The sequence below is a fragment of the Rana temporaria genome, chromosome 8 (genome assembly GCF_905171775.1).
Source record: "Rana temporaria chromosome 8, aRanTem1.1, whole genome shotgun sequence".
Taxonomy (NCBI): domain Eukaryota; kingdom Metazoa; phylum Chordata; class Amphibia; order Anura; family Ranidae; genus Rana; species Rana temporaria.
Window position 1 is genome coordinate 156,081,549 of NC_053496.1, and position 18,348 is coordinate 156,099,896.

General features: G+C 43.9%; 1 protein-coding gene across 1 annotated transcript in view; it reads right to left on the reverse strand.

Moving 5' to 3' along the window:
* Positions 1 to 17,649, reverse strand: part of LOC120909254 (zona pellucida sperm-binding protein 4-like) — a 68,537-nt gene extending 50,888 nt beyond the window's left edge. Inside the window, exons 1-2 of the mRNA XM_040320983.1 lie at positions 17,437 to 17,649; positions 10,781 to 10,902 (exon numbers count right to left, since the gene is read on the reverse strand). Coding sequence (XP_040176917.1) covers positions 10,781 to 10,902; positions 17,437 to 17,632 — 318 coding nt within the window. The 5' untranslated portion in view covers positions 17,633 to 17,649. The remainder of the gene's footprint in view (positions 1 to 10,780; positions 10,903 to 17,436) is intronic.
* Between the last annotated feature and the right edge of the window lie 699 nt (positions 17,650 to 18,348).

Here is an 18,348-nt window from a genome sequence, read left to right on the forward strand (position 1 = left end):
CCATGCACATATAAATGGAAGGGAAAAAAAATAAATAAATATCAGGAGCAGTAAACCAAAACCGCAGCTAAAAACACTTTTTTGGCGTTTATAGGTAGCGTTTAATGAAAATCGCAGGAAAACTCGCAACGCCAATGTAAAAACGCAGCTAAATGCGCTGGCGTTTTTAAATTGTCCTGTGTGCATGAGCCCTTTGATTTTTCATAAGTTAAACTTGAATTTGATACTTTCAATCTCATTTGCTATGATCACTGATTTTTTTTAAGAAGATCCAAGAGAAAACACATGGAATGTATTACAGTCTCCCGTTAAAAATACAACTTACCTGGCTGTTATGACCCACTAGCATAAATTCTTTGGTGTTACTTGGTGGAAGAAAAAAAGAAAAGAAAAGAAAAAAAAAAAAGAAAAAAAAAAGAAGAATGCAAAACCGTGCATGCTGGTTCCCAATCAATGAGTCAGTTTACTCAAGCCAGTGGGTGAGCATAAATAGCCATAGCCAGGCAATTAGCATTTCCAAAGAAAAGATCAATGGCTGCTTCCATATTTATTCTATGACATGATTCAATCCATTTTGGCTTTAAGTTCTGAACATAACAGGTGTGCAAAAGGAGCTCAAATTTTGCATAGATTGGTGATCTTGACTAAACATTAGGTGCTATATTCATTAAAAAGTAAACAGTGGCTTGCCACAGTAACAATTGTCTAGCGCCCCTATAGGGCCCTCCTTCCATATTGCCTGGCTCTTGGGGCATACCCTCCCAGCAGGGTCTCCAGGGCCTGGGTTCCATAGGAACAGACCTGCAGTTAACTAATACATTGCATAAAGTGCTGTGCTGAGGTGCGTCCAAAGGAATATTACAGGCCGCCCCCACATCGTGGGATCTGGGTTTCCAATGTTTTACTGAGGTTGAATGGATTCAGGTGCATGTATGGGGTAGGCAGTTGGTATCTCATTCATGTTCCCCTCAGTGTTGGATTCCAAATGTGGGTCACATGAGGCCTACCCCAGGGTGGGTTCTGCTGAGCTAGGCACCTAGAACAAGGTCACTACCTTGCACATGGGGTACTGTAGCTGGCCAGCTATGACCTGTCCTATGTTTCTAATATGACTTGCATGCATATAACAACTAGAACTACTAATTACCTTAATACAGTTCATATGCGAGAGATAAAAGCAGAGTTATGTAGCGAGGCATCACCTTTCCTACCTAAGCATAATAACTTCCTTTGCAGGAGGGTGGATCGTTTACACTCACCACTGTGATTTGACTGTTCGGGCATCTTCCGCCAGTTTACTCATTCCCTTTTTGGATTACAAATTACTTTTGTTGCACGCCAACCGGAAGTGCACTGTTGTGTTAATTTGTATTGAGGTTTGGTCTGGCCCACCAAACCATATTAGTGAAGTATATTATCTAAAGGACTGCTTGTTAGGTATAGTAAACAGTTGATATTTATCTACATACCCTTTAACAGGGTAAGATCTTGTCTAGGAGTACCTGCCTCTACATGACCCATTGGCTTCTTCACCCAGCATTCTGGGTGGAGAAGCTAATGAACGGCGCAGAAACGTCACTCCCCATTCATCTACTAACAGGAATGGGTTTACCTGCAGGTGACCGGCCGGCACCACAGGTTTAAGGTTGTTTAACACTTGATCTGATGCAAGTGTGTTTTTTATCCTCTTAATAATTCCGATTACGGTTTTACACTATGGGAGCAATTTGTTGTTTTTTGGTATGATCCCTGCCATTGGAGTCCATCGAGTCTGTGGGTGATTTGGATTATCATTCGGATTTGGTTGGAGTAGAGCAAGCCGCATCTGTTTTAAAGCTGTCTTTGACTCTCTGCAAGAAGGGGGTCACAGAGATCCGGTAAGCAGGCACTTCTCTCTGTGGTGGATTTTGTTTAACAACTTTGTCTACAAAGTAATCACAGTATCTGGAAGAGACTGTCTTCAAATGGATGTTTTAACCATTGAGTTTATCACAATATTTTTCATAACATCTTCACTGGTGTTTTTTTCAGTTTAGTTTATCGGACCAACACATTATTCATTTTTGTATCCATTCACATATACTCACTTATCTGTATCAAGTGACAATTATTCATCATTTTTGTTTATATTTGATGCAGACCGATTATAGTTAAGCAAAGGTGGAAAAAATATAGGTTGCGCTAACAGATGAGTAAACTCTAGTTGACTCATGTTAATACATGCCAATACTATGGTTGCATTTAGGAGGGACACGCTGAGCAAATTGCCCTCTCCACCTGTTCAGCATCTCGGCTCCCTCACTTCCAGTAACAGAATGGGCCCCTCCCGCTGCCATGCGCCTCCATGTGTGCATTTACAACTCTTCCATCTACTGCAAAAATACACACACAAGGGCACAAACGTCTAGTGCATTACCAAGAATACCATTAAAAGCACTTAGTTACATAGTAGGTGAGGTTGGGAAAAAAAAAAAAAAAAAAAAAAAAAAAAAAAAAAAACAAGCCCAACCTATGTGCGATTATATGTCAGTATTACCTTGTATATCCCTGTATTTATCCCCCCCCCCCCCCCCCCCCCACTGAGACCAACGTCTGTGAAAGGGAATTTCCACATCATTGCCGCTCTTACAGTAAAGAACCCTCTATGTTGGTTAAACCTCTTTTCTTCCAATTTTATTAAGTGGCCACGTGTCTTGTTAATTCCCTTCCGCGAAAAAGTTTTATCCTCATTGTGGGGTCACCAGTATGGTATTTGCAAGTTGAAATCATATCCCCTCTCAAGCGTCTCTTCTCTAGAGAGAATAAGTTCAGTGCTCGCAAACTTTTCCCATAACCAATATCCTCCAGACCTTATTAACTTTGTTGCCCTTCTTTGTACTCTCTCCCATTTCCAGTACATCCTTCCTGAGGACTGGTGCCCAGAACTGGACAGCATACTCCAGGTGAGGCCGGACCAAAGTCTTGTAGAGCGGAAGAATTGTTTTATCCCTGGAGTTAATCCCCTTTTTAATGCATGCCAATATTCTGTTTGCTTTGGTTAGCAGCAGCTTGGCATTGCATGTCATTGCTGAGCCCATCCACTAGGACCCCCCCAGATCCTTTTCCATCCTAAATTCCTTCAGAGCATCTGAATCACGGGTTAATATGGATAAACTCACCAAGGCCAAGATGCTGAGGGCGGCTCCATTTGCGACCCAGCGCGGTCCGCCCCCTGGAGTGGGAACAGGGGGAAGGACGCACCAGGAGGCACCGGTACCGACCGGAAGGTGGAGACTGGATGCGAGGAGCAGAGGCTGATCAGGAAGCAGATCACTGAAGGCAGCTGGGAAACACACAGACAGTCCTGGAACTTGAGACAGGAAGCAGGCAGGAGATTGATCCGAGAAGCAAGCCGTGGTCAAGGGGGTTGGAGAAAGCAGGGTAGTCCGGGGTTCAAGCCAAAGGTCAAGGATAGGAGAAAGCAGCAGTCCGGGATACGTTTGCCAAAGGTCATGTAATCAGGAGCAAGGTAACAGGTTTTCAGCAGAAATACACTCAGATGCTGTGACAAGCCAGGAACCTGACAGGAGGGCGGTTTAAATAACCCGCTCAGGCCTCTGATTGGCCAAGAGGGGAGCGAGCCCGCGTGCATGGCCACACCGCGCGTGCGCGCGCCCGGCGCAAACAGGCGTGATCGCGCGGCTCTATGGAATTGAGCAGGATTGGTGCCCTGATACCGCCAGTGTATAAACTGAATTAGTATTTTTGCCACCCAAATGCATTTTACATTTTTCTACATTGAACCTCATTTGCCCACCCCATTAATTTGTTTAGATCTTTTTGCAAGGTTTCCACATCTTGCGGAGAAGTTATTTTCCCACTTAGCTTAGTATCGTCCGCAAATACAGAAATTGCACTGCTTACCCCATCCTCCAGGTAGTTTATGAACAAATTAACGGTGTTATGCTCACAAAAGTGGAGTCAGTCCCCCAAAACACACAATCTTTTGTGCCGTGTGGCCAGAGTCACCCACCTCACCAGTTGGAGCATTGTACATGACAAGCTTGATTTTATTCCTACTTTTGCGAGTATAACTGTTACTGTATTTTCCTGCATAGCCAAGGCTGAAACAGAGGCCAAAATTTGGTAAAACAATACAGCCTGAGGTAATTAAATCTCTGACCACCCAGGGGGCGCTACACTATGAACCAATTCTTATGAATTCATTTTGGTTATACATCTTTTCCCCCCTCCCTGTTAATCAATCCCTTATGGTCCTCCATATAGCTGCTAGTGAGCGCTGACACACACTACCTGGCAGTTCTGTGCGATATTGCTTGTATTTTAATAAATAGTATTTTTGGTAATACCCTAGGCGTTTTCACCCTTTTCTGTATATATTTTTGCAGTGATTGGAAGGACCATCCAGTCAGAGGAGTGCTGAATCGCTGAAACCATTGCCCACCACAGTTCTGTTCGTGGAAGAGCTGGAACTGAGCACTGGATGGTGTTTTGGGTTCTTCCTCTTCCATACCTGTGCCCAGGTTGAGGACCTTGTGTGAAATTGATCCGATTCTGTTGCTATGGGAGACTGTATGCTCATGGAGAGAGTGCCAACATCTCACTGCAAGAGGCTGTCAGATGCACTTGCATCAGGCTGCTGGCTGCTGTCATTACACCCCTTTAGTAACTTCAGACTAGGCAAGGACAAAGCTTCAAAATTGTTCCTGAAAAAATGTTAAGCATAACAGTTCTCCAAAACAGAGTGCAGTCTTCCCCAAACTAATCACCAACTCAGGTTTGCCGTTGCCCCAGTCCATTTTTGGCAAATTCCATTTTAGAAGTATCCAGTAGCTGGTCTCTTTCTAGCAAACTGTAAGTCCCAGCAAGCCTTGCTGTGGAAGTCTCCTGAAGCAGATGTTCTGTAGTAAGCACTCCGGACTCTGCATGATGCAGCAGGCTCACAGGACAGACTGGCAACGACAACCATGAACAAGCAATAAACTATGAACCCCAGGAACCAGACCCTGGTCCTTTTTTATAAATCACACAGGACCAATGGGTTGGACCCTAGAAGCCTGCCAAGAAATGCCCAGGAAACATAATTAACTCTAACCCTTCCAGCTGTGACAGCACCTAACTAGGCTGAAAAGGGCAACTTGCCTACACATCTCCCCCACTAAAACGCAAGCTCTCCCAGCTGCACAACATACCCCAAACAACTTACACAATCACAAGCCAAAACAAAAGTGAAACATAGTACAGAACAATGTTTTGACCAATAGTGCAAACATTCAAAACAACAATGTTCATATATAAAAGCCAGGGTTGGGCCAGTTCCCTGTTACAGTGTGGGTTCCACAAATCCGATGAACCGAGAAATGGCCATCCAGCTTAACAATCTTTATCCGAGCCATCATGTGCCTCCCGGTGTTGTAGAAACAGTATAGCTGAATGGAACTCGGCTTCAATGCACTCATTCTGCTTTTGGAAGCTCTGAAGAAGTTCTTAGACATAGCTTTTTCCCATACTGCTTGGCTGTACAGTTTGGGCCACTTTTTCCAGCTGAATGGACAATTTTAGGGACATGGGGGGGGGGGTAACACCCATTCATACTTTTGCATGACCTGGTTTCATATATCTTTGAAGTTGGGCCAAGCAGGTGATCCATGCCTTGTAGTGCACTGTTCTGAGGCAGATACGCATCTGGTGGATGGTGGTACTTGTCCAGTCCTCTCCTAAAGCTGAAGTGGGTGCTGGCAGTGTCAGAGGGAGACAGGGGCAAGGTTTGGTGATGGTGGCAGCTCTTCATCCAAGTCTAAGACCAAACTCTGCCAGGAAATCCCTTTAAGACGATCATGGGAGTGGGTGGTTCTCCACGTTAGTGGGGGTCTCAGTTGGTGTGTACTCCAGCAAAGGTGGTTACACAACATCCCACAATAGGGAGTCAAAGATAGAGAGATGAGTCCTCCCTGGACAGTCCCTAGCTGGGGAATCCAGTATTGGTGGAGGCGGCAGCGCCCCAAGGATGAGCTTCAAGGTGCACTGCAGATTCTCCTGGCCGGGTGTTTTCAATATGGTGGTATGGAATGACAGCTGGACTCCTGGAGTGCCGTGGAGGCCATCCTGGCAAAGTGGCGTTTGCTGGGCAAAAGGATCACCTGATCTTCACTTGCTCTTCTGAGGTCAGTAGTATTCAGGAGAATGTTAGGATCCTCTTCGAGCATCTGCTAGAATAGCGGGGCTGTCAGCCATAGCAGCGAGCCCAAGGGGGCAAGTGTTGCCAAGCACCTTCAGCAGGTAGGGCATAGGATCGGCAGCACTACTCAAATCCAAGCAGAAAAGGGCAAACCCATAAGAAAGCCTATACAGAATCCCAGTATTGGTGACAAGGATCCTCTTCCACAGTAGCTGGTCATGACATCTGGCAGAAAGGCATGTGGAGCAGGCCATGGTCTCTTTAGCCATAGTCTTCAGGTATATGCAGTAGACCCAGCGGCCCACGTTGTGTGCCAAAATGTAGTAGTTGGTACCCCCATGTTTCCCTCCTCATTGGGTGCTAAATGTGGGTAACATAAGAGGCTAACCCCTGGATGGATTCTTCTGGCCTATGCTAGGCACCTAGAACAGGGTTCACTTCATTGCACATGCGGTACCTTTTTTCAGACAAGTGAACTCTTGTTGATGCTCTTCATGTTAATACACGGCAATACTGCAACTTGTATTTAGGAGAGATGCGCTGACCCAATGCCCTCTCCACCTGTCCAACATATACCCCCCACTTCACGCCAAGTAACGGAATGGTGTCCCACTGTGTACCCAAATGTGATTAACTGACCCAGTCCATAGACCAGTGATGGAGAACCTTGGCACCCCAGATGTTTTGGAACTACATTTCCCACAATGCTCATGCACTCTGCAATTGTACTTGAGCATCATGGGAAATGTAGTTGCAAAACATCTGGGGTGCCAAGGTTTGCCATCACTGCCATAGACTGTGCCGGTTACTTACATTACACCCCTTTAGTAATTCAGGCAAGGACAGCTTTAAAAGCATTACAGTTCCCAAAACAGAGTGCACAGTCCTCTCCAAACTAATCCCCAACTCAGGCTTGCAATTGCCTTAGCATACCTGGGGGGGGGGGGGGGGGGGGGAGTACAACTGGGGGAATCAATGGTAGAGAAGGATCTGGGTGTTCTGGTAGATCAGAGATCATAAGCTTAATAGCATGCAATGCCAAGCTGCGGTTTCCAAGGCGAGCAAAGTCCTATTTTGTATTAAGAGGTATAGACACCAGAGAGATTTTACCCCTGTACAAATTAGCAAGACCTCAACTGAAACATGCAGTTCAGTTTTGGGCACCAGTTCACAAAGGATATCGGGGAACTGGAGAAAGTGCAGAGAAAAGCAACCAAACTGATAATAAGCATGGAGGAGTTCATTTATGAGGAATGATTAGAAACTGAATTCATGTTCTCTTGAGAAGGAGATTAAGAGGGATATGATCAATACATAAGTGGTCCATATAGCGAACTTGGTGTTTAGTTCTTCCCTTTAAGGTCAGACGACAAGAGGGCACCATGTCTGGAGGAAAGGAGATTTAATTTCCAAATATAGAATGGCTTCTTTACAGTAAGAGTTGTGAAAATGTAGACTGTCCAGCTCAGTCAATTATTTTTTTAAATCAAAGCCTGGACTCTTTCCTAAATGTTTGAAGCTGAATCTCTTACCTCTTCTAGTCTAATGGGAGCCATCAAGATAGCGGACATCTGTCAATATGTGGTGGGTTGTGGGGAATAGTGGGTGCAAAAGTTGTAAAAGTCATTGGGCACCAGACACTTCTTGAATGTAAGGTTTTATTTCTTTGACAGTCCTTTTTATATTTTGTAGGGGAAAGAGGGTTAGGGCCAGAACACCCTTAAAGGAGAAGTCCAGCCTGAGTATTTTAGCCTTGGCTTCTCCTCTGGGTCACAGGAGTGCAATTAGTTTTGGAGAAAGTGCAGAGAAGGGCAACCAAACTGATAAGAGGCATGGAGGAGCTCAGCTATGAGGAAAGATTAGAGGAACTGAATTTATTCACTCTTGAGAAGAGGAGAATAAGGGGGGATATGATCAACATGTACAAATATATAAGGGGTCCATACAGTGAACTTGGTGTTGAGTTATTCACTTTACGGTCAACACTGAGGACAAGGGGGCATTCTTTACCTCTAGAGGAAAAGAGATTTCACCTCCAAATACGGAAAGGTTTTTTCACAGTAAGAGTTGTGAAAATGTGGAACAGACTCCCTCCAGAGGTGGTTCTGGCCAGCTCAGTAGATTGCTTTAAGAAAGGCCTGGATTCTTTCCTAAATGTACAGAATATAACTGAGTACTAAGATTTGTAGGTAAAGTTGATCCAGGGTAAATCCGATTGCCTCTCGGGGGATCAGGAAGGAATTTTTCCCCTGCTGTAGCAAATTGGATCATGCTCTGCTGGGGTTTTTTGCCTTCCTCTGGATCAACTGTGGGTATGGAGTTGGGTGTATAGGATTTTACTGTGTTTTTTATTTTGTTTTTTTATTTTTTGTGGTTGAACTGGATGGACTTGTGTCTTTTTTTCAACCTGACTAACTATAACTATGTAACTTGTTTTCAGCGGAGAGCAGTATAAAGTCCGCTCTTCGCTGACGTCACCGCCTTCATTCAGGGCAGCGATTCTGGATGAGCCAGCTGCCCTGACTGATGAGTCTCTGCAACCCGCTGAGATGGACGCGCCCCACCCCTCCAATCCACGCTGAGAAGTAGAGCAGAAGCGAAGCTGACAGTCAGTATCGCTCGGGATGGAGTGAGAACCGAGCCATCAGCAATGTTCAGTGGCTCGGTTCTCAGTGCAGAGACGCCGGGGGACAGATGCAGCATCAGTCAGATGCTGCATCCACCGAGGTAGGTATGAATAGAAAAAAAAAAAAACAGGACTTCTAAGTGGATGCAATTTTAAATGGCAGACTTTAATAGGAGAACAGCCGTACAGATAAAGGCCCCAACAAGGTGCCACTTCTGCACGTGCAGGATACGAAACACGTCCACCCAAACGGCATTCCGGGTGGCACAGAAGACCTGGATCACCTTACCTCACCGAATACATAGGCTCTCCCAGTAGACCAAGAGATTTAACAAAATCCCTGCCCATTGGCTGAGATACCCACATACCCATAACCTGACCTCGAGTTGTCCTTCTCAATCTAATACCTCTAAGTGCCCGGCCACCTGGTGGTAGAAGAGGAAAGTACAACCAGGCCAAACTTAGGGAGAAGTCAATGGATCCCTAGCAATCAGCTACAGTTGCTACTCATGACCAGGGGTGTCTTTAAGGCAGGGCAAAAGGGGAAGCTGCCCTGGGCCCTGTCATTGTTGTGGGGCCCAAAGCAGCTGCCTCATACTTGTCAACTATCCCAGTTTCAATTCCCTTGTTCCTTGAAGTTTTAGTCCTTTGCTGGGTCCTGATAGTGTGAAGTGCTGCTACTAATGCTGCCTAGCTCTCCCCTATTGTATACAGATGACTCACCTGCAGACCGTGTTTACATGTAAATAAGTCATACATATGTAAATATCGTAAGCATTCATATATAAATAGCAGCGGCATTCATATGTAAATAGCAGAGACATTTATATGCAAATAGCGTTGCAGTGAAGAGATGTGCTGTAACCTCTAGCAACCAATCACTGAGCAGTATTACTGTACAGTAATCTCTAGCAACCAATCGAGAAGAAATCATGTGCTGTAACCTCTAGCAACCAGTCAGTAAGTGGTAATGATATACTGTAACCTCTGGCAACCAATTGCAATCACTGCCTGATCTGATACAGTAAACTGGTTTTAAGTCTAGCTGATATTTATCGTATGTCTCAGAGCAGAATTGCCCAGGGTCCAATCAACATTAAAGACGGCGCTGCTCCTGACAAGGAATTTGGTGAGGAGCACCCCCCGACTAAACCCCAGGGCGCTACATGTAAATATAACTGGATACTAACATTTAAAAGTAAAGTTGATCTAAGGAACGTCAGATTGCCTCTTTGGGGGGGGGGGGGGGGATTTTTTCCCCCTGCTGTAGCAAATTGAGAATATTGAAGGATAAGTTGACCTTTGGGAACATGTGCCACCCATTTTTAAAGTGGAACATGTAAAACATTCAACTGTTGCTGCTGTTCCCCCTAGTGGCAGCGAGCCGGGGATCTTCTGCCCGAACTTGCCGTCACAATTTTTAAAAACATGGCCAGGTGAATGAGAGTGGAGCGAAGGTAGTGACAGCAGGTAGCCGTTGTTGATGGGCAGCACAAACAGGGGAGGAGTGCCAAGGGTGTGCCAGGAGAGGAGTGCCAAGGGTGTGCAACACCTGCAGTCACTCAACAGCAGTGCAATAGTTGCAAAAATATTTTGTACTCCTTGTTTCTCTGGGTCACCCTACAGTATGGCCAAGGCTTCTGAAGGAGTGATGGCAGGTTCGGAGAAGGGGTTTGCCTGAGCAGGGTTCAGTGCGGTAGTCATATGATGAATGTATGGGAGATGTCGAATGGCTAAAGATAGCGGCTCAGGTAAAAACTGGAGTCAACATAGCTTGATCGCTTAGCTTTAACTAAATAAATGATATGGAGAAGCTGTAAATCCCTTGTTTCATGTCAGATACTCCAACAGTGAATGCCTCCTGACAAAACTTTCAGTTCTGTTCCTGTCTACCTGGGAGTTTGGGATTTTCCTGTCCAACTTTGTTCCAGCTTCTCCTGATACACTAAATATTTAAATATATATAACATACTGACCTCTCGAAATGAAATACAGATTTGGTAAGACACAAAAAAAATGCTTTCACCATTTGGCTTCCTAGCTGAGAAGACGCATTTTGAAATACATCCTTCAATGTCATAAGCCATTTCAAATTCATCTGAAACAAGACACAAAAAGCAATGAATGCAAGTTTGCAGAACAAATAATGGTTAGTTGGCAGTTACAGAAAATGTAAACAGAATGCTAAGGGGTCAAAGTAATGTTTAAGCACTGGACCAGGGACTGATAAAGTGAAACACAGCGTTCTGGTCTGAACCTGACACACAGATATCTATTGTTTTGAGTGCCATTGCAGTTACCAGTGTTTTTTTGGCTTACAAAAAAGCCAAAGACCTGACTGGCCAATCACCAGTATATATAATAAAAAAAAAAAGTGCAAGTCACATGATCTCCCATACCCACAAGTACCAGGTAGTATAATTTATTCCCTGCAGCAACTGGATCAGCAGGGGAGTGAAGGAAGTGAATGCAGCTTGTGGAGAAACTCCTACAGGGCCCATTTACACCAAGGCTTTTTAACATGCATTGCATGAAGACAACCCATTCATTTGATTGGGCTGCCGAACACTACTTGACCTACTGCATTTGTAATGTGCTTGCACTATTGAAAAAAAAACAAAAAAATCACAGCACATAAATACAGGTGGACATGTGTTACTGTAATACAACACATGGGCAAAGGGTGACTATACACTAGGTGGCCAATTAAGAGCAGAGTATTTTGGGGAGATCTGAGGGTCTGTAGGTATATTAAAGTGACCCTGTCATTAAGGTTACTTGTCCAATTACATATCAAGAAGTAATTTAATTACTGTTCAGGAGACCTGTGTATTATAAGGCCCCATGCACACGAGACGCTATTACAAACGCCTCTAATCTCAGCTCTTCAAAGGCAAAAACCGGCATTTAAAACACCCGTTTTTGCCGCGAATTGCGCAGCGTTTTGCTGCGATTTGCAGTGTTTTACCGCGATTTGCGGCTGTCAGCGTTTATCAACAAAACACTGTAGACCCTCCCCAAGCTCAGAATCAAACTATTTGTGCCGCGGTTTGCTGCGTTTAGTCGCGATTTGCGTCTAAAACGCAAAAGCTGAAAGCTTCTGAACCCAAAATTTTGGGTTTGGAAAAACGGCCCTAAACCCAACTGCTTTGAAACGCCATGGACACATAGGATAACATTAAATGTGTTCAGGGGCAGTTGAAAAAAATGCCCAAATGCCTCTGAACTCGAGTTTAGCAGTGTCTCGTGTGCATGGGGCCTAACACCACAGCTACGCCCCATCTATTCCATTCATCCCCAAAAAAGGTTATTCCTCCTGCATCACTATAGAATGTTGGAGTTCAGGAGAACAGCCTGACGCTGGGATAACAGTAGGGCTTCAACTAACGATTATTTTCATAATCGATTAGTTGGCCGATTATTGTTTTGATTAATCTGATAAAAAAACGTAATATGCAATTTTTTCATTTTATTTAAAATAATGAAAATGATGGGGCACTATTCCTCCCGGCAACACCAATAATGGGGCAGGACTATTCCTCCCGGCAGCACCAATCACGGGGCAGCACTATTCCTCCCGGCAACACCAATCACGGGGCAGCACTATTCCTCCCGGCAACACCAATAAAAAAAACAATGAGGCACTAACCCCCCCGCCGCCCCATCCTCCCAGGAGTACCAGTGATAGGGCACTAATCCACCCCCCCCCCCCCCCCCGGAATACCAATGATGGGGCACTATTCCCTCCCCCATAAATACTTAAGATTGGGCACTTGTTGTCATTACAGAAATTAAAGTACACTGAGTATTGTATTGCATTGTAATAACCCAGTGCCGGCCCAAGACATTGTGCTGCCTGGGACCAAGAATGAAATGCTGCCCCCCCAGAAAAAAAATCACGCCAACCAAAAGGCCCACACATTCATTATTTTATATCATGATAACTTAAGGGGACCCGTCATGGCTCTATACATGTATAAAGGAGTATAAAGAGGACCTGTCATGGCTCTATACATGTATATAGAGGACCTGTCATTTACTCTTTACATGTAAAGGAATATCAAGAGGACCTGTCATGGCTCTATAAATGTATATAGGACTATAAAGAGTACTTGACATGGCTCTATACATGTATAAAGGAGTATAACGAGGGCCTGTCATGGCTCTATACATGTATAAAGAGGACCTGTCATGGCTCTATACATAGTATATAGAGGACCTGTCATGGCTCTATAAATGTATATAGGAGTATAAAGAGGACCTGTCATGGCTCTATACATGTATAACGAGGGCCTGTCATGGCGCTATAGATGTATAAAGAGAACCTGTCATGGCTCTATACATGTATAAAGAGGACCTGTCATGGCTCTATACATAGTATATAGAGGACCTGTCATGGCTCTATACATAGTATATAGAGGACCTGTCATGGCTCTATACATAGTATATAGAGGACCTGTCATGGCTCTATACCTAGTATATAGAGGACCTGTCATGGCTCTATAAATGTATATAGGAGTATAAAGAGGACCTGTCATGGCTCTATACATGTATAAAGAGGGCCTGTCGTGGCCCTATAGATGCATATAGGCGTATAAAAGGACCTGCCATGGCTCTATACATGTATCCAGGAGTATAAAGGGATCTGTGAATTGCCGGCAGCCACAATGTCATTTGCGCAAACTAATCAATGTACACTAATTGTGTTTTTTTTTTTTGGTACCAAAAATATGTAGAAGAATACATGTTGGCCTAAACTGAAGAAAATTGTTTATTTTTCTAAATTTTGGGGATATTTATTATAGCAAAAAGTTAAAAAATATATATATTTATAGCACAAAAAAAATCAAATATCACCAAAAGAAAGCTCTATTTGTGGGGGAAAAAAAAAAGGACATCAATTTTATTTGGGTAGCGGAGTTGGCGGAACAGGCTGGTGGGCATCAGTATGCTGCCCCCCTAAAAGTGCTGCCTGGTACCCATGGTACCACCTGGTCCCATCATAGGGCCGGCCCTGTAATAACCATAGCCACTACCTTATATTGCAGGTGCAGCACAGCGCTCACGGCTGCTTCTCGCCTCTCTCACTCCAGTCTCCATTCCCTCGAGGCAGCAGCGGGCGGGCCGAGAATATCGGGGGCCGACGTCAGCGAGGAGGAGAGAGGGACGTGCCTGGTCACATGAGCGCCCCTGTATTCCCATGAGAATACAGTGGCGCCGCTGTCTTGTACACAGGATTCTCACACTGGGACGGAGGCAGGACTGGCAGGGAGAAAGGTGCATGCCGTTAGACCAACTAATCGATAATGAAAATCGTCGACAACGATTTTCATCATCGATTAATCGTTTCAGCGCTAGATAACAGGTATTTAACCCAGCCAACAGCTTCAATACTATGAGATTGCATACAAGTCACTTAAAAGCAGTATTAAATCCAAAAGTAAATATTACATTACCTACTTTTAGGCTTTGGTTCCCTTATTTTTACCTGGTGATCCTGCCAGCAAGTTTGTTTTTCAACAGAACAAGCTGTACTGCAGATGTAGCAGTTATAAGGTTGAGACAAAACCTATACCACTGAATAGTTACAATGGTCTGCTTTTATTTACGAATGTAAAACTTTTATCCCAAAAAGAAACTGTTTGCGGTAACTTCTGATAAACTGAGTTGGAGTTCAGCTTTAATTTGTTAGTATATTCAAGTCGGCTAGTACAGGGGTCTCCACACTTTCTAAACAAAGGGTCGTTTACTGTCCTTCAGACGTTAGAGGAGCAGAACTGTGGCCAATAGGCGTAAACAATGCCACAAGTTTATTTTGGGACGCAATGCCCAGTGTCAGTGCCAGGAAGAGGAACTGTGCTACTTTGTTGGTGTCAGTTGGAGGAATAGTGGACTAAAGGCCATATAAAAAAGACAAAGGGCCGCAGTTAGGAGACCACTGTGATAGTACACCCAACACGCCCCTCCCCCTCAGACTGACAGTGCTGCTATCCAAAGGTGTCCCCTGTGCTCCTTCACACAGGAGGGGTGTTACTGGCCAGATCACCAGGTGAAAACAGATGGTAAAAAAAGCCTAATGCAGTCACTTCTATTGATTGGTAAGCTGCAATACATTAAATTTTTTGTTTTGGGCTTAATACCACCAAGACCCCTTTCACACTGAGGCAGTTTTCAGGCATTTAGCACTTAAAACAGAGCCTGAAAACTGCCTCCTATTCATTTGTATAGGTGCTTTCACACCCAGGTGGTGCGCTTGCAGGATGGTAGAAAAAGTCCTTCAAGCTGAATCTTTGGGGCATGTTAGGAGCGCTGTAAAAAGCGTTCCAAAACAGCCCTGCCCATTGAGACCCGCAAAACGGGTCTTTTTACGCGACCTTAAAAAAAAAAGTGAAGCACTAGCGCCCAAAAAGCACCGCTAAAACGACCAGTGCTTTAGCAGCTGTTTTAGCAGTGCTTCAGTGTGAAAGGTGTCTTAAAGAAGAAGTAAACCCTAATGGGTTTTACTTCTTTATTCCCCTGCAAAGTAAAAGCCTAATGGACTAGTATGCATGGCATACTAGCCCATTATGTTGCACTTACCTGCAAACAAAGCCTGCGATGTCCATCTCTAACATACAACAGTAGGCTTGATATGGCTAACAGACTGACCAATTATTGAGTCCAAGTGGCAACCAACCACTTGGATGGACAGCTATTGGTTAACAGCAATGGCTGCTGTCAGTTGTTACATCATACAGGCATAGCGACCACTGCTATCCCCATGTGCCTGCCATTCCAGCCACAAGAATCCACAGATTTTTTGCCACTGGAATGTGGCATATCTTGGTAAACACCCAAGTGAAAGAGGCCCAAATCCTAAACAGAAAGGCTACCATTGAGAAACTCCTGAAAATGCTGTCTGGTAGCGCTAGCTTCAGTCATTCCCTAGCTCAACCATACAGATCAGGAAAGAGGAAATTTAGCCCTGGTTCACACTGGGTACGATTTGGAACGATTTGAGATGCGATTTGACATGTCAAATCGCATCTCAAATCGGCGGCAATTGTCGGCAATGGCACTGTCCTAATCAGTGCGACGCCGCATCTGCGATTTCAAAAAGTAGTTCCTGTACTACTGTGTGAACCTAGGCTAAAGCTTTGTTGCTAATCAGGGACTCAAAAGTATCGAAGTCATCACAAGACAGCCGGCAACAAAGTTTTGCAAAAGCAAAAAAACATAAAATAAAAACACAACAAAAAAACAAAACATAAATAAACCAACCATTTTTTTTTTTTAAGCTACAAATCCACTGGCACAAATGCTGGATAAAAACACTAGTAATAGCTTTTTGTAGTAGTATTGTTTAGGATGGTTTTTGCAGTAAAAAAAAAAAATGCGATTAATAGCGTTTAGCAGCATTTAGGAGGGTTTCTGCTGGAAAAATGCTCCAAGAAACTCTACAATTTTTTTTGGCTGGGATATGAGTGAGGGCAAGATGGCCCCCACCTGTCTCCATAGCAGGGCGGAAGCGATGTCAAAACATCACTTTCGCCCATGCTTCTTAAAGCAAGATTTTCTTGTCATTTTTTCAAAATTACATTTTTTTTATTTTTTGCATTTTAGTCTAAATATGAGATCTGAGGTCTTTTTGACACCAGATCTCATATTTAAGAGGACCTGTCATGCTTTTTTCTATTACAAGGGATGTTAACATTCCTTGTAATAAGAATTAAAGTGACTTTTGTGTAAAAATTTATAAAAATAAACAAGATTTTATTTTTATTTTTTTAAAGCACCCTGTCCCGACGAGCTCGCGCGCAGAGGCGAACGCATACGTGAGTAGCGCCTGCATATGAAACCGGTGTTCAAACCACACAAGTGAGGTATCACAGCGATCGTTAAAGCAATAATTCTAGCCCTAGACCTCCTCTAACTCAAAAGATGCAACCTATAGAATCTTTTAAACGTCGCCTATGGAGATTTTTAAGGGTAAAATTTTGACACCATTCCACGAGCCGGGCGCAATTTTGAAGCATGACATGTTGGGTATCATTTTACTCGGCGTAACATTATCTTTCATAATATAAAAAAAAAAAAAAGAGGATTGGGCTAACTTTACTGTTGTCTTATTTTTTAATTAAAAAAAGTGAATATTTTCCAAAAAAAGTGCGCTTGTAAGACCGCTTCGCAAAAAGTATTGCAATGATCGCCATTTTAGTCTCTAGGGTGTTAGAAAAAAAATAATGTTTGGGGGTTTTAAGTAATTTTCTAGGGGTTTTAAGTAATTTTCTAAAAAAAAAAAAAAAAAAAAAAAAAAAAAAAAAAACACACACACACAACACGGTTATAATCTTGTAACACCAAGTCTGAAAAACAGGCAAGGTCCTTAAAAAAAAAAAAGTCTGGTGTGCATGGAGCCTAAATTATTGGTCAGCTTGTTAGCCATATCAAGCCTACTGTTGCATGTTAAAGTTCCAATACTACATTTAAATAGTTACCAAATTATAGAAGACCCCCCCAAAAAAAAAAAAAAACACCACACTGACTACACACAGAAAGTGAATGAACGCTTAGGCAAATCAGCACCATTTCTAAGCTAAATAGCTACAGCTGGAACTTCAGCTGCTCCTCCAGGGAATGAAGCAGAACTCACCCCGGACAAGAAAAGTCACGTTTGTCCCTAGGTAATCTGGAGGCACCTTAATTTGGACCCCTTCATGCCCACACAAATAGCCTATCTCTGTAGAGCTGCTGCACAGTCCAAACAGGGGCCAACCGGCAAGCAACAAGAGCCAGATTCCATCCAGCAGCAGTAAGGGCACCATATTGAGAGCAGTAGATAGGAGCATTGGCGCCCACTTCAGGCATATATATACAATAGCAGGGTGTGGTCACTTAAATAGTAGGCAGCAGCTTAATTATAAGGCCTGGTTCACACCTATGCAGGTTGCATATTGTAGATGTATTTTGCAATACATGCTTTTCACCCATTGAGTGCCATAGAACCAAAAATCAGAAAAAAACATCCCTGGCCCTTTCCATAAAATGCACAGATGTGAACTACATCTAAAAATTCTAGGTGTGAACCAGGCCTAAGAGTGGGGTTAAGACTGGAAATCACTGCAAAGGTAAGATGACCAGATTTTTAATATGAAATCCGGGGACATATTTTTTCTTTAGGCCCCTTTCACACAGGGCGGATCAGTAATGATCCACCCCGTAAACCTCTGCTTGCTCAGCGGGGATCGCTTCATTGATCCCCGCTGAGCCGGCGGATGACAGGGCGGTCTCCGCACACTGTGCAAGGATCGCCCTATCTTTTCTCCGCTCTCCCCTATGGGGGGATCGGATGAACACGGACTGTTTGTCCGTGTTAATCCGATCCGCAGACGGAAGGAAAAATAGGGTTTTCTTCCGTCTGCAGAATCGGATCATTGCGGAGGCGGGCGAGATCAGGTGTCAGCGGATATCCGCTAACATCCGCGATCTCATAGGGACCAATGTATGTCCCTTTTTCATCCACAAAAGCAATGGATGAAAAAGCGGACATACGGTCCGCAGGTGT